Here is a 21,401-nt window from a genome sequence, read left to right as displayed (position 1 = left end):
AATAAATAAAACGGCGGAGTTACCACGGAGCCACAGAATCTTCGTTGATAGGTTGCAGACCAAATGGACAAGTTCTACTTTCTCACAGAGAGGGACAGTTTGGCTGTACATGTGCATATCTGACATAACAATCGAAAACCCGTGAAGCGTACATGCAGGTACTGTATGTATTTCATCCCGCGTAAAGCAGTCCGCGAACATGGTATCATCATCATCAACGTTGTTAAGCCCCCTTTACACTGGACGGCGTCCTTTCTGCGTCCCGTTGTACGGTCCTGTTTGAGAGTCAAAAACAATAATACCTTTGAGTGCCGACAACTGGCCTATCATTGAAAATTCATTTGCAACCAAAGCGGTGCATGTGCCTTCTTTTTTACGACCACAGCGATACCAGGTTCACGGTCGCACAAAGGACGCAGAAAGGACGCCGTCCAGTGTAAAGGGGGTTTTAGTGTTCGTCATGTACACGAGGACGTACTTGAGAAGCCAAGACGAAGCGTACCTAAATCAATTATTAATTTCTTTTCTATTTTTTTTTTTTTTACTTTGACTTTGAATGATGCTAAGGTTTAGTTTGGCTTCACCTATGACATTAACGAGCACAATGGGACGGTTTTATTTTTAGCAACCCTTTTAGAAGAGGGAATCATGAGTAAAACATTCAAACATGAATATTCTGCTCCGCTTTCCATTCAAGCAACTGCGACAATGCTAATTGTGAGAAAAAATATTTGACAAATAAATCCGCCAAGAAGATATCATTGTATTCTGCTGAACGCAGTTTACAGGGTGTATGACGTGCTGATACACCAATCATTTCTGGTTACGTTTTTTTTTTTTTTTTTTTTTTTTTTTTTTTTTTTTTTTTTTTTTTTTTTTTTTTTTATACAAGTAATTGTACCCGGAACGTTCTTAGATGATTTCAGTTGCTGTTGTTTTCATTTTGTTTTACACTGAATGTACGTTTGACTTCACCTGTGCGGTTATAGAACACGATAAGAGCCAAAGAGGTTTGCAAGCAGGCGATTTTAGTTGTGAGTATAGTCTTTGCCATTTCAATTGTCGACTGCGTAACGCCAGTCCGCGAACATGGTATTATCATCAACGTTGTTAGTGTTCGTCATGTACACGAGGGCGTATTTCAGAAGCCAACACGGAGCGTTCCTAGATAAATTACTTCTTTTTATTAATATGGTTTTGAATAATACTGAAATTTAGTTCTGCTTCACCTACGACGTACGTTAAAGAGCACACCTACGACGTTAAAGAGACGGTTTTAGTTGTAGCAACCCCATTCTTGGTATCGACGTCGGCAAATTTATTCATCAGTAAAAAAGCTTATCAGCCTTTTAATAAACCAAGATGAAATAATTTATTAAAATGCTTAGTATGAAACAATCAGTTGATATAAAATACGTCCCTTTGGCGGTGTATCATATCCACTTATAATGCACTCCTTTTCACGCATACGCTGTTCACAATCGTGTTGTCTCACTAATGACGGCTATAACCACCTTGTCTGGGTGTGTGTGTTGATCCTTGCTATCTGTGTGTGGACGTCGGCTGCAACAAAATAAAATATTTAGTGGGATAATCGAACTACGTCTAAATACCAAAGACAAGTTAACCTTTTCGTTCCCTCTCTTGCTCTCTCTCTCTCTCAGATTAGGGAAAGGGCGGTATTTTTCCGCTAATATTACCAGGCAATCATCTTTACAGGATTCATCTTATTCATGTTTAAACAACTGTGCATAATATTTATCTAAATTGTTTTTTTTTTTAGATCAAATGGTCTTACCACACCCCCAAACCACAGCTAAGTGAATTGAAAAGAACAACATACTGTTTAAAAGTATTTGCGTCTTCTATCGTCTCGGGGAGGTCTCTTTTTGCAGTTTCTGGAAGAGGAATTGTACACACCGATCCAAATATGGCCGCAGCGCCGAATATCACAAGCGGTAGAGTATCCTTTCCAATGCTTTCCACTTTGATGTCCCTCTAGAATGAAAAGATGGAAATAAGCTTATGAACAAAACAGGGCAAATAATAAAACAAAAAATCCCAGAATGAATCAAACATAAAACAGTATATAAACGATGCCTGTAAGGACTAAATAAATATAAATAAATAAACAAATAAAGTAATGTTAATGAACTAATGATGAAATTAATGTATTGATTAGTTTAGAAGTCAAGTAAGAAATTAATTAATACCAATTTAATTAATTAATGAATTAATTAAGAAAATAATACAAAATACGAAAAGTAGATATTCTCAAGGCACGTTTTGCCTTAGCTTACCACAATAACAGGACAGAGCATATTCCCGAGGGCTGCAGACACGGAGCCCAGTCCCATACTGAAGTTACGAGTGACGGTGGGGAATACTTCTATACTCCAGATATATAAGACATTATACGCTGCTGTCATACCAAATTTTCCGATCACAAAAAGTGCGATCTTAATATAGTGAGTAGATTCTAAATCTGAAAGACGAAATCAATACATGCAACTATTCCGGTACATTTAAAAGTGCCTAAAGCTACTAATACATGTATATGATATAAAAAAAATAAATGTAAATGTATGTGCCTGTACAAAAAAGGACTCTCTCCGAAATTGGTGGATGATTTTGCTGCAATTTTTTCTCTACAATCACGGAGTCATTGCTAATTGATTGTGTGTGTGTGTGTGTGTGTGTGTGAGTGTGTGTGTGTGGGGGGGGGGGGGGGGATGGGGGGGAGGAGTGTCAGAAGGGGGTTCTCCCCAAAACTAAGTCCGGAGCACACGCTACATGTGCGTCCCATGGCGTCCGCCAATAGAAAATTAACCTCACCTTTATCTGCATACTCTTGCACCAAGAGAGGTGCAAGGCAAGCTAGAGCACCTGCAATAATGAACAGAATAAAGGGCTTCTTCCTTCCGAATCTGTCGATGGTGAAACAGACTGCGTTTGCTGGGTACTCTATTAGAGTTAAGAGTAGAAAGTTGAAGTAGATGTCCCCGGCCATGTTCCCGGCGTGAAGATTTAATCCAAAATATGTCATATCTGCAACAAACCTGACAATGACACAAATGTCGAGGTAAATGTTGCGCATAAATAATTTACTAGTACATGATCATTGTTGTAAAACAAATAAACAAATGTTAATGTAAAATTGACCGCTAAGTATCTATTTTCAAAAAAAAAAAAAGAAATTTTATAAAAATTGCAAACCTTAATACAGTATGACGGATTATAAACATATTGACGTCGTCCGTCCTTTCTTTGTCTAAATGTGTATCATTTCTCTCTGTCCCCTCTCTCCCTCTCCGCCCCCCTCTCTCTCTCTATCTCTCTCTCTCTTTCTCTCTCTCTCTCTCTCTCTCTCTCTCTCACACACACACACACAAGGTGCACCCATTTAATTATTTAGATTTCGCTGTTATTTTATCTGTCTCTCCCTTGATGCGCTTCACAGGATCCTACGTACCAATTCACATAAAGCAGGAGCATTTTTAACATCAGTTTGGGTGCACGAAGCAAGGCTCGAGCACTGGCGGTGGGAGGCTCGTTTATTTCAACCTTCCCTAAAAGGTCCTCAGGGAGGAAAGTTCCGTTTATCCTAGCGGTACGTTTTAGAATTTTATGTGCTAATTTATGGCGACCCCTGGTGAGCAGCCACCTCGGAGATTCCGGAAGGCACCTATGAAAAACGAAATGAACAGATACAAAAACCAATCAGGCAGTAAATAGTATTTGGACGTTGGCAATTGTAATGGTACAATATTAATTAATCGAGTGACTTTTTAAGAGAACTGTGCCATTTCTGATGTATTTTCACAGTTCAAAGTTATGAATTAATTCCAATAATCTCGGAAATTTTTTTTTTTACAATTTGTTCGTCCTCTGTCATTGCAGAACATTATGTAACAACAGTTTGTTTTGAAATTGCATATACTTGAAATTGCGCACACTCAGTTCTGATTGCCTTGCAACGAAAGGAGTTAATAACAGTATTTATCCAGATTTATAACCTTTAAAATGCAGGCCATAAGCGTAATTTGAAATTCTGGAAAATTTCAGCACTTTCTCCCAAATCATTAAGGTATATCAAAACTGTTTACAGATTTACTCACGATCCATGGACCCCTTTCATAAGCTTTTGTCACATTATACGCTGCTGTCATACCAAATTTTCCGATCACAAAAAGTGCGATCTTAATATTGATCTTAATATGATGGAGATATATTGACTAGCACATTTATTTGGTGTTAGTACGGGTTCATTCATCCTAATATTCCAGCGGTTTTGGTTCTAATCGAATATACAGGTATATCTAGGCCATAAAAAGTTAAATTGATGAAAATGCCTTCCCCAATATTCCGCCCAATATTTACCAAAACATTATTACTGCCGACAGTAAACATGGCGCAGACATTGCCAACTGTAGATGGCGCCAGTCTCGTAGGAAGTAGGCTATTCCCACAGTAGCTGTCGCACCCGCCGAATACGCAAATGCCAATCCTGTCCCCACCCCCATGCGTCTGTTTGGCCCCACCATCTCCAATGCTAAAAAGGATTCGTGTTAGTAAAATATATTGAAATCAGACTTTTCAGAAAACAAAATAATGTGACCCCAAATAATAATAAAATGTTAATGAATAAATAAATTTCATTATGAAGTAGTCTTTATCTGCAAAACCATTTAGTGTTTGCTATTAAACAAGTTGGCGCAATATTTAATTTACTAGGAATGCTACTGAAATATCTTGAATCACTGCAGACAAAACCGTGGTTTAAATGTAAGTGCCAATACCCCTTCCCCCGAGTAGTTGCTTAATTTATACAGTGTTTTTATCAACTCTTTTAATAGATACGTTTTAAGAAGAATCCTACCTAATGTGCTGGACAACCCGTACAGTGCACTGATCCCTAATCCATACAGGAACCTGAAGGCGACGCTCCAGTCATAAGTTGGAGAAAACGCCCAGGCTATTCCCGACACACCACTCAGGAACAGCCCTAGCAGTAGTGCCACCTTTCGGCCAGCTCTGAAATTAAGTGTCATTTTATGTAACATGTGAATGGAATAGGCAATATTTTTTAAATCTATATTTGCCTATGGCGTTGTTTCATGAAATTACTACTTTAGAAACTATATAGCTTCTAGACATTTACAGTTACATCACTAATTAAAGTGTTCATTGCTTACTTCCACTTACTCATCAGTTGGACCCACAATAAGCAGTCAAGGGTTTAGCATGTCATTTTTTTTCAACTTATACGCATGGTTTTACAGACCTCTTGTCACATCCGACAATTAAAACGTTTTAAACCAAGATAAAGAAAACAAACAAAATACTCACACGTCCACCTACCAAAATTCCTAGCACATTTGATATATAGGAATTTGTCAGTTTTGAGGAATGGTCACAAACTAGACTGAACTAAAAAGAAACAAAAGGCCGTGTGTTGTAAAAAGCTTTTGCACAACTTGGACATGTAGTCATGCACATCTCATTACTGGCCTCAGATTGCTCCTGATAGGGTAAGATGCAGCTATGTGACCATGTAACCTTGGGAATTAAGTTCTTAGCTAGGGAACCTGACTTATTTATTATTATTATAATTTTTGTGTGAAACCAGGGCCTGGTGTCACTTTACAACTGTTATAAGGACGTATTTCTCTAATATCTGTAAAGGAACAAGGGAATTGAAAAATCTTGGTTGAGCAATAATTCAAATTCATCTTAATAATAAACTTAATTCGTAAACAATTGCAAAAATAAATGATTATTTAAATATTTCGGAATTTTATATTTATCTCCACTTATGATATGCAACTAAGCAGAAACTATACAAAAAGTAAATAAATAAATATAATTGATATCTACTAGTACCTGCATAGGATAGGAATATGTAACATCGGTGGTATCAAACACCCATTCTGTACATTTCTCCGGTTTCGTCTCGTTTTGAAAGGCATCCCCAAACGGACTGGTATTTTGAGGAACGGTGCATTTTCCATCAGTCACATTCATTAACGAAACGTCGACAATATGTTTGTGCCATCCCCCCTGGCTTTTGAATGTGTCATTTGGCAGACTTGGTAACTTGCATCTGGAAAATATAAGTTGTAATATACTTTGGAGGAATCAACCCTTCCCTTTAAAGTAAAATCAAAATTATCTGTTCATCATAAATAATATTCAGTTCTATTTTTAATACTCGTTACCGTGTCAGTTATAGTATATTTTTGATTTACTTGAAGTCAGTTCGGTCAATAAACAATCTGAAAATTCTGTTTATGTACTTGGAGGAGAAATTAAGACAATAATGCATGTTTACGGTTTTAATAAGTGAATACTTCAGTCACCCGACATAATTAGATTGAGGAATATGTAAAGCTCTGACAGTCAACTAGCTGCTGATGTTAGTTCTGAAATCAGAATTGTGCATATTTCTCATTAAGGGCGCGGACTAACAGATCCGAGGATCAAATATGGCCGACCTACTTGAATGCTTGTTTCGTAATTCCCGCGGGGAATCTATCTAGTATCTAATCGGGAATTAAGAGGCAATTTTTTAAGTTGGTGGCCATATTTGATCCGCGGATCTGTTGGTCCGCTGTCCTAATTGCCTTCATAGTATTAATATTCAATCGCATACGTATCATGTTAGAAACGGACCTTACTGTACCTGAAACTGGGGGTGAGTTCTATAAAGACTACGGCGGCATACCCCATACTTTGTAACATAGAAGCTATCGTAAGAAACACAAACAATAACTTTTGGTATGTCCCAAATTCTCCAATAAGCACAAGAATGTCGTCAAAATCATTGATGCTAGTGTCAGGCGGCTCCTCACTTCCTCCTTTTCTCTCTCCCATGTTTAGACTTCTTTTCCTGAATAACTGAATGTAGAACAGCAAAATAAATACTGATAGAATTGTAGGGAAAAAAACTTACCGAAGAATGGCACTGAAATATTAATTTTGAGTAACCACATGTAGAGAAGCTGTCGCTGGCCTGCTACAGAATCTACCTGACTGATGACTAACGTAGTGACGTAAACAATGTATTTATAGATCAAAGGTTGAGTAAACAATCCGCTTTTGGTGTACCTGTCCTTACCTTTACACAGACTTAGGTTAGTGATCATAGTCATGTGATGTTATAAAGACTGAATACATTTGCACATTCTATTTCAAGCCGTGGAAACGCACAGCATTATTTATTCTAACTCGCAGTGAAGGTGAAATACAAGTTATTTATTTAATTCTTTTGACGAAAACAAGAGCAGACAAACAACATCTGGCGGTTCGATATAATTTGATTATTATATTTGAACTAGAATTACGAACAAACGGCATGTAAAATAAACTCGGTTCCTCTCTACCAAGGACTAAACATACGACCCATGCTTTTTATACAAAAAAAAAAAAAATGACTTTCAGGACTTGTGGGCCCCCATTTGCTCCCCAATTGAATATAATCGGTGAGAACAAGAATCTATCGTAATATCGACAGACCTACAATAAATAATATCTTAATTCCTATGATAAACACCCTGGCGGTATTAATTAATTCATTGTAAGATTTCATGTCAAAGGAAAACGGGTATACATGGACATGGACATGGTTTATAAGAAAAATAATGTGTTACCGTGTCTCTTAAATGTACTGCTGTGCTGGAATTTGGCCCAGATACTTTCAGGTCACGCTGCTCGTAGTGGAAGGTGAAGCTGACATGACAGAATCCTAAATCGATTATCGCATGTAACAAAATATGTTTGTTTTTACCTCAGAAGGACAACTGAGTAAGTCGCCATGACACCTGACACGCTTCCCTCCGATAGAAATGACATGCAATAAATAATTAACAAAATCTGAAGTCAGGTACCCTTTTAACCGAAAGAAGCCTACCTATAAGATACTAGTGGTGCGCAGCCTTAATGTCTTTAAATTATCTTAATTTTTCTTTTCACAGGCACGGGACATTACGTACATGTCGGAATGGAGAGTGAGGGTATCGTTTGTAAAGCCTATCGACCGAAACGAACCCATCGACTTACTAATAAAAGATCGCATTCACAACGAGTTGAGCCAGGCTTTACAAATCCTGGGACTAAATATGGCGGACGTACATGAAAGAAAAACCGCCTAATCTTTTAATAGGCTCCCCGCCTCTCACACGCCTCCCCTTGTGTCGTCCCAATGGAGCCGAGATTTTATGACTGTACCCCCGCAGGGACGACGAGTGGGGAGGCGTGTGAGAGGAGGAGAGACTATTAAAAGATTAGGCGGTTTTTCTTTCATGTACGTCCGCCATATTTAGTCCCAGGATTTGTAAAGCCTGGCTCAACTCGATGTGAATGCGGTCTAAGACAGATATATTCAATCCAAATGTGTCAATTTTGTATGCGCTCTCTCTACCTTCCGCCCTATTCTTTTTAACCCCTTTCAACCAAACATTTGAAGTTATATAAAACTACGGTATTTATCTCCAGCAACATTTTCAAAAGACTCAGTCGTGCGGTATGTTAACTAAAACAGTAAACATAGGGACCATTCCCAGACCGTATCGTACAGACTGTAGATCAATTTGTCTCCGGGCGGATTATTGCCTAAGTGCAATCAACTTAAGAGGCTTAGATGTAGGTCACATCTACTGAGGCTATTATGGGGTAATCCGTTATCGTTTAGAAGCTTCAATAGGCGTGCCAGACACCTAAGCCGCTTAATCTGAAAGCAATTCAGCGAGAAACCCCTCGGAGATGGACCGATCCTATTAGATCGGTCTAGGGATGGGAACCCAGTCACGGAAATGTCAAATTCGCCTTCGTGGAAAATCGCTTAAAAGTCCCGTCATCTGCAGACGAGATTTCTAAAGCTGTAATTTGATGGTTCGGAAAACATTATGTGACTAATGGGAGTGACGAGCTACGTAAATGGGAGTTACGTCTCCTCACGGGACAACGTTTGTTGTGCGTGTACTCAATTACTGAGGGTGGGAAGGAGTAACATGGACATACATACAGACACAGAAACATACACACATTTATTTCATGGAGCTCATATTATTTTTTTTGTTTTGAAATGAAAGTGCTCCACCATCAGATCGTTTGGCGTCATTTTGCTACGTTAATCAAACAAAATAAATAGATTAGAAACTACAATGTAGGTACACTTACCAAAATATTTAACTCTTGTGTGTTGTGTCGGGTGTCTCTTCCGCTGTTTTAGCCCTTTTAAAACTGTTAAAACAAATATCCAACGTTCCTCGTAGTTGTCTCTTAACGTCCGTAGGCAGTAGGGAGTGGGTGCCTCGCTTGGACACTTACGTTTAGTTAGGGGAATGGCCAATTGTCACCTCCGTTTCATTGTTTGATGACGTAACACACAATCACATTCTGATTGGTTACCTAAGTTAGTTCAATATCCCCGCACGAAAATGCAGTAGTATCGAAGTAGCAAAAAAGCATTATCGCAGTAATGGTGTGGAGCATATTTGCAGTAGAAATTCAGCATAGCCTACTGCAATTCTACTCCAAAAAGTACATAGGTTTGTACAGAGGAGCATTAATGCAGTAGATTAGCAGCGTGATAGAAGCATGTTTCAAATATGCTAATTAGCTCCCAAATCGAAGCAGATTTGAAGTATGTTTGCAGTATGATTGCAGTAGTCTACTGCGTTTTATTGCGGGTCCTCTCCATAACATTAATGATATAAAGGACTTAACCCTTTATTCGTATACATACCTAGAGATACCATGTGACAATGGCTATTTAAAGTTTATTCGATTTTACGGGTATTTAAGAGGTTCTTTCTCTTGTATGTATTTCAAATAATACACTGCCACCCTCTAGTGATAACAGTGCATGTCTTTAACACCTCTCGCTAAGGCTCGAGGTGCTCTGGCATATAGCGTCTCAGGTGACAGTATATTATTTATGCTGGACGGTGTAATTCTGCAAAGTTATAAATGGCATACTCTCTCTCTCTCTCTCTCTCTCTCTCTCTCTCTCCAGGCACATATTTCTTTCATATTTTAACTTCATGTGCATTTTAAACCAACTTCCATTATACTGACATGCAACTTGCTATGCTTATGATCATCTGAGAGATTAAAATAATTGTACAATTAATATAACGGTGTCCGTATTTCGAGCCCACTTGTGATTTTTATTCATTGCTTAATTCGCGCGGTTCTGTTGTGACAGGAATGGTAGTCCTAGGAATGGAAGTCCAGGGATCCATATGATTAGTACAGGTTAGGGTTAGATGTAGTATTAAAGCTTTATCGCCAGGCCGTCAGAACGGCCTGAACGGAGTATATTCTTCAGAAAACATGCCCAGCTAATGATATCTTTATCAAAATACACAAATTTGGAGGTAATTTTGTGAAGTCTGAGCTTCAAAACACCACTCTTTTAGCTAGGTCTGGGAGTTAATGACGTAATCACGTGGTCCGGTGACAACAATCGTGCCACCGGAGGTGAGAGGCACTTCAGTAAGCTGTCAAATTGAGCTACCATTATCTACCTGTAAGATGACTGCTCAAAATACTGATAACAATTCATACCCATTCCCCTCTCTAACACCCCCTTTACACTGGATGGCGTCCTTTCTGCGACCATGAAATTTGGCATCGCTGTGGTCTTAATAAGGAGGCACGAGCATTGATTTATAATTGGTATCAGAATGAATGCTCAATGATCGGCCAGTTGTCGGCACGTAAAGTATTATAATTCTTTAACTCTCAAATGGGGCCGAACTGCTGGACGCAGAAGGGACGCCGTCCAGTGTAAAGGGGGCTTTACCGGAGGGGTTTATATCCTTGGGAAGCCAGGTGCCTGTCTATTCAATTATTTAACTGGCATTTAATTACGGTTATCCCAGCTAGTGTAAGACCGCATTCACATCGAGTTGAGCCAGGCTTTACAAATCCTGGGACTAAATATGGCTGACGTACACGAAAGAAAAACCGCCTAATCTTTTAATAGTCTCTCCGCCTCTCACACGCCTCCCCACGCATCGTCCCTGCGGGGGTACAGTCATTAAATCTCGGCTCCATTAGGACGACACATGGGGAGGCGTGTGAGAGGCGGGAAGACTATTAAAAGATTAGGCGGTTTTTCTTTCATGTACGTCCGCCATATTTAGTCCCAGGATTTGTAAAGCCCGGCTCAACTCGTTGTGAATGCGATCTAAAATACTGCATTCAAATGACTTGAGGGTATTTTGGTCATTCAGTAAGAGGTCCATGTTATTTCTTTAATTCAATCAATTCAATTTATAAAACCCTTGAGTCCGTCGGCTCATCAAAATGAAATGCAGTAAACATATAAAGTCATATCAACAACAATACACATACTACAGCTACTAATAGTAACGATAAAAAAAACTCATCAGACTGACATTCATCTTAACTCCGATGCACCACGCCTTAAGTACTTACCTGAGTTGTTTATTGTGTAACATTGTTAAGTGAAACAATTTGTTTTGTTTGAAACCAGTTTGCTTTGTATAATTACATTTCTGATGCATTTCTGCCCAATCGTTCTGTAGCAAGGACATTTAAGAATAAAATGAAATTCATCCTCGATGTCATTTAAAGTACATAGATTACAGGTTCTTAATTTTTATTTGTGTCTACTATCTGGGTTTACCTTCTAGTTTCTATAGCTAGATTATGTAATGCGTGGCCTAAATTTGGCAATTACACTGCAATTCCTTCTATTTATTTGAACTTGGCTTATTAAAATATAATCGAACCGTAAAATCATCAACAATATGTTGGTGCAATAGCCCTTTGCTCCTTTTAGATATTTCCCAGCCCAATTTGTATAAAATTACGGTATCTTTCACTCTTTGCTCTTTCAAGGGCAGTATAAAAATATCTGATATATTTTCGTGAAAAATAAATGACAACCCAACCGTCTCCAGTCCATTCCGTACTCACGTTACCCAATTAAACATTTTGTTAAGCAGATCTGTACAGCACGCTGTTATATATATAATTTTTCGAGGAGCGGATTTTCAATATACAGACTTGACATTTAATATGGAATATTTCAGTTTCGAAGGTATGTCTAGGTAAAAATCTGTTCTTTTTTCAAAAAAACTCCGATCTCATATAAGATTTGTAAATGGAGAATTGTGTAGTCAGGTGTGTCGCTACCAATTAACTGACTTCCATGTCTGTTGCGCTGCTACATTATGTAATACGCAGTGATTTAATTGGGTGGTGTTCCTGGGCTGGTCAGGGCTTGGCTTAGGCAAAGCTTGGTTCTGTCAAAAAAGTATCCGTATGTTGGCAAATACTACATAGAAGAATTTGAAATTTTGCATGCAAGCGGTCAGTTTTGCAGTGCGTAAAATGAGCTAAGTAGTGCTTTACAAATTTGTTAATTTGTGACAGATTGGCGTGAAAAAGATAGACATTACCAGACAGATAACAGCGCCAAACGGAACGGCCTGCACAGTGTTATAGAGTAATGCCCAGACTGATGTACCTACACAGATGTCACACCCAATGCATCGAAATCATACCTCCAGGATACAGGACGCACTGTCTTTCGGGATATGCAGCTGCAACTAAACAAAAGCCACCCAGTCTGTTCAGAACGAGGGGTAAATTGCCACCAAAATGCGTTTTTCAAGACCCTTAACGAACACCAAACTGGTTTTAGCAGGTTAGAATACCAGACGACCTCCGAGATACCCACTGTAAACAGCAAAACATCGTCGTCTGTTTCTCTAATGAATTGGGGGCCATGACCGTTTCTGTGTAGAACACTGAAACCACGTGGCTTTCTTTATTGAGGTCAGATTTCACCTGTACCGCCCAACTAGTCAAAACAGAGTTAACAGACATCCAGAAAAGGCCTACGACGAAGCATGTGCCGCGCCTTAAGTGACACAGGTCATCGACAGCGTCAGTATTTGGAGTGGATACCACATTGGTGCCAAAACACCAATGGTAGTCATTGACGAAAACCTGAACCAGATCAAATAAAGGAATAATCTGGCAACCACTTGACTATCATTTGATAGGGGGCACCTTAGGAACAATTTTAGGTTGCACGGTGAGATTGCTGGTTTACACAGAGCACTTTTAATAGCAGATAACTTACAGAACCAAGGGAATTAGCAGCTACTCTGATCATCAAAATCGCCACATTTGAACCACATAGACAATATGTGGGTAAGCCATTACTCGCCGAATCAACTGCCTACATGTACATGCCCTACATCAAAATTGGACCAAATTGGACAATTTTGGAGTGATGCCTGGGATAATATTCCAGATTGAACTCTTAAAACCTATCCCAAGGAATGCCTTGCCGCTTGAGAGAGCAGGTAACAGATAGAAGAGGCCAGGCGTAACAGCGACCGTTACTATGACTAGACATTGACATGAGGGTCCTTTGTGGAGCGTGTAACTCTTTTACAGACGATGATTTGGAAAATATGGAGATCCAAAATATCTCTTTTAGTGGATGTCGTATGGCATAGAATAGGCAATGAATTTCTGTTTGCTTCAATGTCGAATTCAACCAGTGAGCTGATGTCACCATGACATCAAAGAGATAATTTAAAGTTATTAAAACACGATTTTAATCCTTATTTTCATTTATCAGTCAGCACAATAGGAAAAAAACTGATGAAAAATGACTTGGAAAAATATTCCATATTAAATGTCAAGTCTGCATATATATAACCCAATAACCATATATATATATATATATATATATATATATATATATATATATATATATATATATGGTTATTGGGTTATTGTATCTTTAATTAAATTCACATTCAGATCTTCCAATGTATTATTTTGTTTTTTTGTTGTCACAGTTGCCTTGTAAATTACATTTTTTTCTAGATGTTGAGGATATTTTTGAAGATTAAAAAACAACAAGAGCGGATATAAATAAATAAATAATAATTTTAGTATGACGAAAAAAAACTGTACAGAAAATGCTGAATAAATTAGATATAAAAATGAAAAAAATTGATACCGTTAAGTCACTAAAGTAGACGAGGTACTGCTAAGCCGTGGGTCGGTAGATCATGCCGTGGGTTGCTGAGGCGAGTAATGCAGAGCCGTGGGTCGGTAGGTCGTGCCGTGGGCCGCTGAGACGAGTAGCTGCAGAGCCGTGGGTCGGTAGATCGTGCCGTTGGCCACTGAGACGAGTAGCTGCTGAGCCGTGGGTCGGTAGATCGTAGATCGAGCCGGATATCAACACCCAACGGCATGGAGGAGAGAAGATTGAAAGCCGCAAGAACGGGACGCCTCGCTTCTTTCACAAAACGAGTATTAAAAGCAAGGCAGATGATTCAAGAAGAAACGACAATCACTCATAGGCTATATCAGATTGAAGAAGAAGTGACTGCATTAAAGGCAGAATGCGAAACGGCAAACAACGCTTACATCGATACCTTAGACAACGACGACGACGCCATTGAAACGGCTCAACTTTGGTTCGTAGAGGTGGAGGAAACGTGTGCTGACTGCTTACGGGAAATTTCCGAGAGAATTCACGCAGATATTCCGAAGCCAGTCCTACAGCCCTCCGTAAAACCCATACATACCTAATAAAGTATGTCTATATATTTTCACTGCGTACAAGACAAATACTTAAACACTGTCTTCATCTGGGAAAGATCTTGTTTCATGGCGGATTGAAATCATCAGCTGATCCATTCTTTGTCCTGAGTAAATTGAGGACTTCTGATAGATAAGTGTGTTGAATTGTGGACGGCGTATATCCCAGCATATAAACTATTTAGTTTCAAAGGGGAGCTTTAAATATCTGTCCACAGAATGGAGAGAATTTTTTGTGTATCAACCTAAGGGCAGTGTTTGTCCTCGCTAAACGTTTTCAAGAAGCAGAGTGACGCAGTGGAATCGTGCGGGACCCATAACCCCGAGGTCCTGGGATCGAAACCTAGCTCTGCTATCCGAATACTTTCTTTTACATAATAATTGTACATGATAATTTGTTTCTCTTATTCGACATTCACTTTTCTTCCATGCCATTTAGGGTGCATTCCCATATATCTTAGATCGATCTATCCCCGTGGGGAGTCTCACTAGATAACTGTCAGATAATCCGGCTTAAATGCCCGTCCCGTCTACTACACGTACAAGCTGTAAGGGGGTAATTAACTTTCGTGCCCGCTCGGCTGACAGCTATTTAGCGTGAACCCCCACGCAGCTAGGTCGATCTAGTTGGATCGATCTAATCTCTGGAAATGGGGTCTTATATACGGTTGGTTTCTTGGAGGGTGCTACAACTGTATCAAAAAAAAGGGAAAATGATCGGGCAAGTCAATTTGTATCCTAAATAACACAAAGGAAGGGCGTCACGGACGTGCCCCAATATGAACTTATTTGCCCTAATGTCCTGTCCTTGAATTTTCACTCACTGAGCACGCATGCTATATGCGCGCCAGTCTTTCTATCACTATGGATTTGGGTGCTGTGTCAGAAAGACACAAAAAATGTAACGTGCCTGGAATGCAATGGTCATGAATGGTATGTAAAATGCCATTGGCCTATTTTGTTGATGGTATCAGGTCAGTTCATTTATATCTTGTTATTTATAAAGGGCATGTTCTTAGAATGTATTGTTTTACCTCAGTTTATAAGAGGACTAGCTTGAACAGAGGTAAGGTATAGTGGATACGTTCCACGGACGCTCTGTAGTGCCCGTTAGTAGTAGCTCTTGGAGTTGTGGCGTCACTGCAATAATGTTCTTAGTAATGTCTAGCATTGGTGTGTTTTGAAACGTAGATGCAACATATATAAGGTCCGTTAAGGACGAAGTGGTGCGGTGGATTCGAAAGAACCTTCATTTCTGGCGACGAAAATTCAAATCAAATCGAATTGTACATGTATAATGTTTTATGGATGCTTCAAGTTGTATCATTTAAGAGTGTTAAAAAATTACAGAAAAAGGTCCCCACCTTAAGAACATTACATAAAGAACTTGAAGCTCAAGTTCCTCAAATTAGCATTGTTTTGTTTCAAATGTCTTCGTTTGTCAGTGTATGTGCTAGTGGTGTTATGCACTTCGAATAATGTATACAATAGAGAGTTTAAAAGGTCAAAGAAACATCAGATTGCTGAACAATGTTATCTAAATGTAAACTTATAAACTGAAGTATTGCGAGACACAGGGTTATATATGTGGAACACAGCAATAATGTTTTTTTTTTCTATACGAATATAAAACGTGCCAGGATCATCAGCGTGGCTATTTGTTAACAATAATGGTGAAATTATACGTCCGAGGGCTAGTGTTTTGGAAAGCAATTTAAAGCAATACACAACGATGTCTTTAACCTACTGTCCTTAAAATCTCGCTTGGTTTGGAGTATTCAGATTCAGACATCGCACTAGCTGGGTCTCTACCACTCTGCGGGGGATTCTCGCTAAAGATCATTCAGTGAAATCGGCTCCTCGAGCAGCTAGGGTGTAATTAACTATCATGTGCTGATTAAACTTATTCCACTTAATCCCCTCAGAGCTGGACCAACTCAGCTATAGTGCGACGATGAATGTGAGTGCGCCCTAAGGTGAAAGTCTGCAGGCTATCACGGATGCGTCCCGTTGGTTTACTTCTCCCTATCTCTTTTTTGATTTAAAGCAGCTGTAAATGGGAGACTGAACAATGGACGAAGAGGAAAGAAAAAGTGAGGAAGAACCAGAAGACAACCCAACAGATTACGATGACATCCTCGTGATGATTGGAGAATTCGGGACGTACCAAAAGTTGCTTTATATACTTCTCTTGGCAGGCGCAGTATTGTCAAGCATGGTATACACCGCCATCGTCTTTATCGAGGACACACCAACCTTCAGGTACGTTGGCCGCAGCAGAGAATGTTTTCATGAACATCATAGCTTAAATCTGCATTGTTTGCCTGGACACTACTGCTTAGAAGACATGAAAAGTAAGGGAAAAAAAGGGGGGAAATAGGCCTGGCGTACTGCAACATTCATAAAATAAAACTTTATAAGGTATATGCATCAAAATGTAAAATAAAAAAAGGTAAATTTGTAAAGTCAAAGAATAAAATGAGTTAGCTAAAATAGATATTGGCATATCAGAAATTGTCCAAGAAGGAAATTGTTCTGCCAGTGTGGAATATCAATGGTTTGTTCAAAACGCTGAGTAATATGTGCATCATGCATAAACCCGATTACATCAGTTGCAGTGCTTTTTTATTACTATTTAATTTTATTTATTTATTTATTTATTTATTTATTTATTTATTTATTTATTTTTATTTTCTTTTTTTTTAGGTGCAAGCTACCAGACCTGCAAAATGACACATTTGAAATCCAGGGAGAATGGCACCAAAGGATGGTCGACATCTCGTTCATGAATGTCACTGATGACGAATGTACCGTATTTCACAATATCAGCCACCAGGTCAATGTCGGCCAAGACGGGACAGAGCCTGAGAAATGTACAGAATGGGTATATGATACCACCTATATTACATATTCTTATCCAATGCAGGTATGTACGTCATATACCTTGTCCAAGTTTTTGTTTTTCTTTCTTCCTTTTTTAATGTTTTTGTTTGTAAGGAATATAATAAACAAGTATGCGGTTAAGTTCAAGGAGTTTACTTTCCTATTGAGTCATAAATATTACAGTCTCAAAGTTCATTTAACAGGTGCTATTTCATGATGTTTTTTTTTAGTATATAACCTCAAATTATGTCAGTGTAATTTTTTGTTATTTATTTAATTTTTTTTTTACTTGGAATCATGTATACGTTAGAATAATGACATTATCTTATGCCATTCAATTATTTCTATTCAGTTTAGTCTTGTTTGCGACAGCAAATCAAAACTGACTACTTCCCACATAATAAACGTGCTAGGCGTTTTGATAGCAGGTGTCTTAAGTGGTGCCATAGCCGACATGTAAGTATTACAAGCATTTCTTGATTACCAATAGTTCCGACGGGAACGCTGCTTTGGTCTGTCCATATAAGGCCAGTGTAAAACCATATTGAAATAACGAAGTACCATTAAAAAAACAATAAAAACGAAGTCAATGCACTTATCTATTTGGCCTTTAAGAGAATTTATTGAAAAAAAAGGCGAGGAAGAGCTTGAAATGTACAAAATCCAATTTACAAATGCATGGACATTTCAGAGCTGGACGAAGGATGGGGTTGCTGCTAGGACTAGGCCTCGGTGGACTGGCGGGAATTGGTTGGGCATTTGCACCCTCTTATATCTTGGGCCTTGTATTGAGATTTTTCTACGGATTGGGATTTGGCGGAGTGTACTGTCTGGCCAGTACTTTTAGTAAGTTTATCTGGCGTGCACACACCAACGCACACACATGCACACACACACACACACACACACACACACACACGTGCAGTCAAGCTTAGAACAATTACCAACTTCCTCATTAATTGACATACATGTGCTTTTTTATTATTATTATTATTATTATTTTTTTTTTTTTGGGGGGGGGTAAAGCACTTGTGATTGCTGACAGTTATAGCAACTAATCTAGAGTCTGTGCGGTGTGAAATACCACTCCCACCATTTTTGAAAGAATTATGCCAAATGTATGAAACGCACGTTTCTCATGTACATCCAACAGCACGATTATCTGTGTGGTACCAGTTTGTGAGGTTCACAGATTGATAGACAAATCAATATGAAAGAGATCCACTAAAACGAAACTCCCGAGACGATCCATACGGACAATTTACATGATTCAGGTCCATAGCCAGCAAGTCCGGGGTAATTTGCTGATAAAAGCGGTGCTTTTAAGCTTGGGTTGTCATATTTAGATCGATCCATCTAGATCGACCTAACTCCCTGGGGGTTCACGCTCAATTGCTTTCTGCTCAAGAAGCTTAATTGTTTGTTACGCCTACCGAATCAACTTGGGGTAAAGATAATCACCCCCTATCAGCTTTACTAGGCGTGACAGACAATTAAGCAGGTCAAGTTGACAGCAATTTAGTGAGACGCCTAGGGAGATAGATCGATCCAAATATCCGTGGAAATGGTCTCTTAACCTTCGTTTTTTTTTTTTTAACCCAGAGCGGATATTTTCCCTGGCGTAAGTACGGTTTGTTCACCACCACCCTCTCCCCGGAACCCAATGGCTATAGATCTGGGATTATACTAACGATTGTGACTTTTAAGGGTGTAAAGTCCAACCTCATTTTCCTGAACAAACGAAAAAAAAACTGGTTCGATACAAAAAAAAAAAAAAAATTACCTGTGTAACGGGACAGAGAGATCTCTATGGTAGAGAGTCCCCTGCGCATTCATTTGTACATGTAAGCCACGTCCTAGATTATGACCCACTTAGGTCAGGCTAACCCTAACCATTATAACTAAAAGGAGAGCGTCGGACCCTCTGTTACACAGCTCCACAGTTTCGTTACACCGGTCGTCGTGAAAATTGCCTACTTATCAGTATGGTTTCATTTTAGCACTGGAGATGGTTGGTCCGCACAGACGGGTGATGACGGGAACAGGATTGGCCCTCATGTTTGCAGGAGGTGGAGTGGTCGCTACGGGAATGGCCTATTGTCTGCGAGACTGGCGCCATCTACAGACAGCAGTGTCTGTGCCATATTTGTTATTAACAATCCTCATGTTTTGGTAAGAGACTTTTAGTTGATGGGATGTTTACAACACAAACCACATTTGAATATATCATATTTCATTAAAGATATGTAAACGTGTCAATTAATTATATGCTAATATTACTACCCATAGTCCAGTTATATTACATAATTTTATAGTTAGAAGGGAATTCTTCAAACTGTACCGTTATAATTCATATGTTCGGTGTCACTGCCGTGTATTAAGGTACCTGAAAACGAAAGTCCATTTTGTCCTGTAAAGTGGGGTTTATTTCAAAATGTCTTTTCGAAAACCATGCAATTTTTTAAACAGTGTAAAGGTTTTTTTAACTGTTTTAATTTGAATGAAAATGTTTAGAAATTGGCGTCTGTCATATTGACTACCACCCCCTTGACTTCATAGTTATAATTTGCAAGTTTCTTGACCAGAAAACCACAACTCAGTGGCGGTTATTTATTTTATTTTAGTATCATTATACAGCATTGGTCAAAAAGGTTGTCCCACCCCCATTTCCATGTACTTTTAATTACAAAGGATCACCTCACAGCTGTAAATTGTTAGAAATAGTGCTTTTTATCACAGATACCGTGTCTAACATGATTAATGGTTTAAAAAATACAAAATGGAGGTAAAAATATACATATTTTATACCATTTAGTCAAATTTATAAGAGGTACCCCCTCAAATCCACTGTTTCACTGTGACTTCTACAGATGTAGAGAAATGTCTATAAAATTGAAAAAGACGCCATCAAATGTCCCCAAATTCACAGACAATTAGCATTAGGGTTTGCTCGTTAAAAGTCACGTGCCTTACAGCGTGTGCGTCTACCGCGTACTGCAATTATCCCCTGTAGACGGCGCGACAAGCCTTCAACACGGGTAACAGTTCTGTTTTGTGGAATATTGTCCCATTCTTTTTAAACAAGTTGGGGGAGTTGGTCCACGTTTTTATGGGGTTTGTTCTCCTTTGCATTGCACACTCCAATTCATGTCACGGTTGATTAGTAAGTTTAATATCAGGGCTCAAAGATGGTGGTTCCATCCTTAGAGCATTGTGTTTCTTCAACAAACACTTGCCAGGCGAGAGGTGTGAGCAAGTGTGCAGTCATGATAAAGCCTGGAATTAAGCCTAAAGTCAGTTCTTGAAGATGGAATGAGATATCAGCTGAGAATGCTACGTACAGTGATCCCACAGGCACCTGAACCTGGCCATCCATCACTGGAAGGAAGTCTATTTTGATGCAGAATCAAATTAGAGAGAACAGTTTCATTAGCTCTGTATGTATAAATTCAAATTACTGTTTTTCTTTTTATCAAGAGCTTGTAAAATATGTGGGTATTACCTCCAATATTTCTGTGACTGTCAGTCACCATCATCAGGGAGTAAATGACTAGGGTCATTTCACCTGGAATGAAAATCCAGGTCAATTGCCCACATAATACACACATATAATACCCACAGGTAATACCCACATATTTTACAAGCTCTTGATAAAAAGAAAAACAGTAAGAATCAAATTATTTCTTGTATTCCATCGATGGTCAAAGAGGGTCTATAGACATGTTAAAAAATGCCTCTTGGAAGGGTGTGTGTAGGATAATATCGCCTGAGGTGTTAGATCAGTCCGCATTTGGAGAACATTCCAAGCCCATGGTATTAGTACAGTGTTCCTTTTGGAACAAAACGTAACAGGTGCATTTTAATGTAACATTCTCAACAGAAATCTCACTCCATTTGCAAGAGGTGACCTCAGG

The 21,401-nt window shown here is 38.9% G+C and overlaps 2 protein-coding genes across 2 annotated transcripts; one reads left to right on the top strand and one right to left on the bottom strand.

Moving 5' to 3' along the window:
• Positions 1–1,161: 1,161 nt before the first annotated feature.
• LOC106154464 (organic cation transporter protein) lies at positions 1,162–6,942 on the bottom strand. The gene is made up of 10 exons (XM_086994103.1): positions 6,683–6,942; positions 5,884–6,103; positions 5,339–5,430; positions 4,880–5,034; positions 4,381–4,552; positions 3,473–3,685; positions 2,836–3,059; positions 2,301–2,485; positions 1,844–1,998; positions 1,162–1,563 (listed from the first exon to the last, which is right to left on the bottom strand). The coding sequence occupies exons 1-10, from the start codon at positions 6,871–6,873 to the stop codon at positions 1,476–1,478; spliced, it is 1,695 nt and encodes a 564-aa protein (XP_086850229.1). The 5' UTR covers positions 6,874–6,942; the 3' UTR covers positions 1,162–1,475.
• A 9,712-nt stretch (positions 6,943–16,654) lies between these two features.
• Positions 16,655–18,684, top strand: LOC112042472 (organic cation transporter protein-like). Its single transcript, XM_086994102.1, has 5 exons — positions 16,655–16,866; positions 17,311–17,530; positions 17,840–17,943; positions 18,179–18,333; positions 18,641–18,684. Exons 1-5 carry the CDS (start codon positions 16,676–16,678, stop codon positions 18,682–18,684), a joined length of 714 nt encoding a protein of 237 aa, XP_086850228.1. The 5' UTR covers positions 16,655–16,675.
• Positions 18,685–21,401: the final 2,717 nt, after the last annotated feature.

Source organism: Lingula anatina, chromosome 8, assembly GCF_051362555.1.
Source record: "Lingula anatina isolate TDL-2025a chromosome 8, LinAna3.0, whole genome shotgun sequence".
NCBI lineage: Eukaryota > Metazoa > Brachiopoda > Lingulata > Lingulida > Lingulidae > Lingula > Lingula anatina.
Note: the sequence above shows the minus strand (reverse complement) of the source record. Positions and strands in the feature narration are given on the sequence as shown.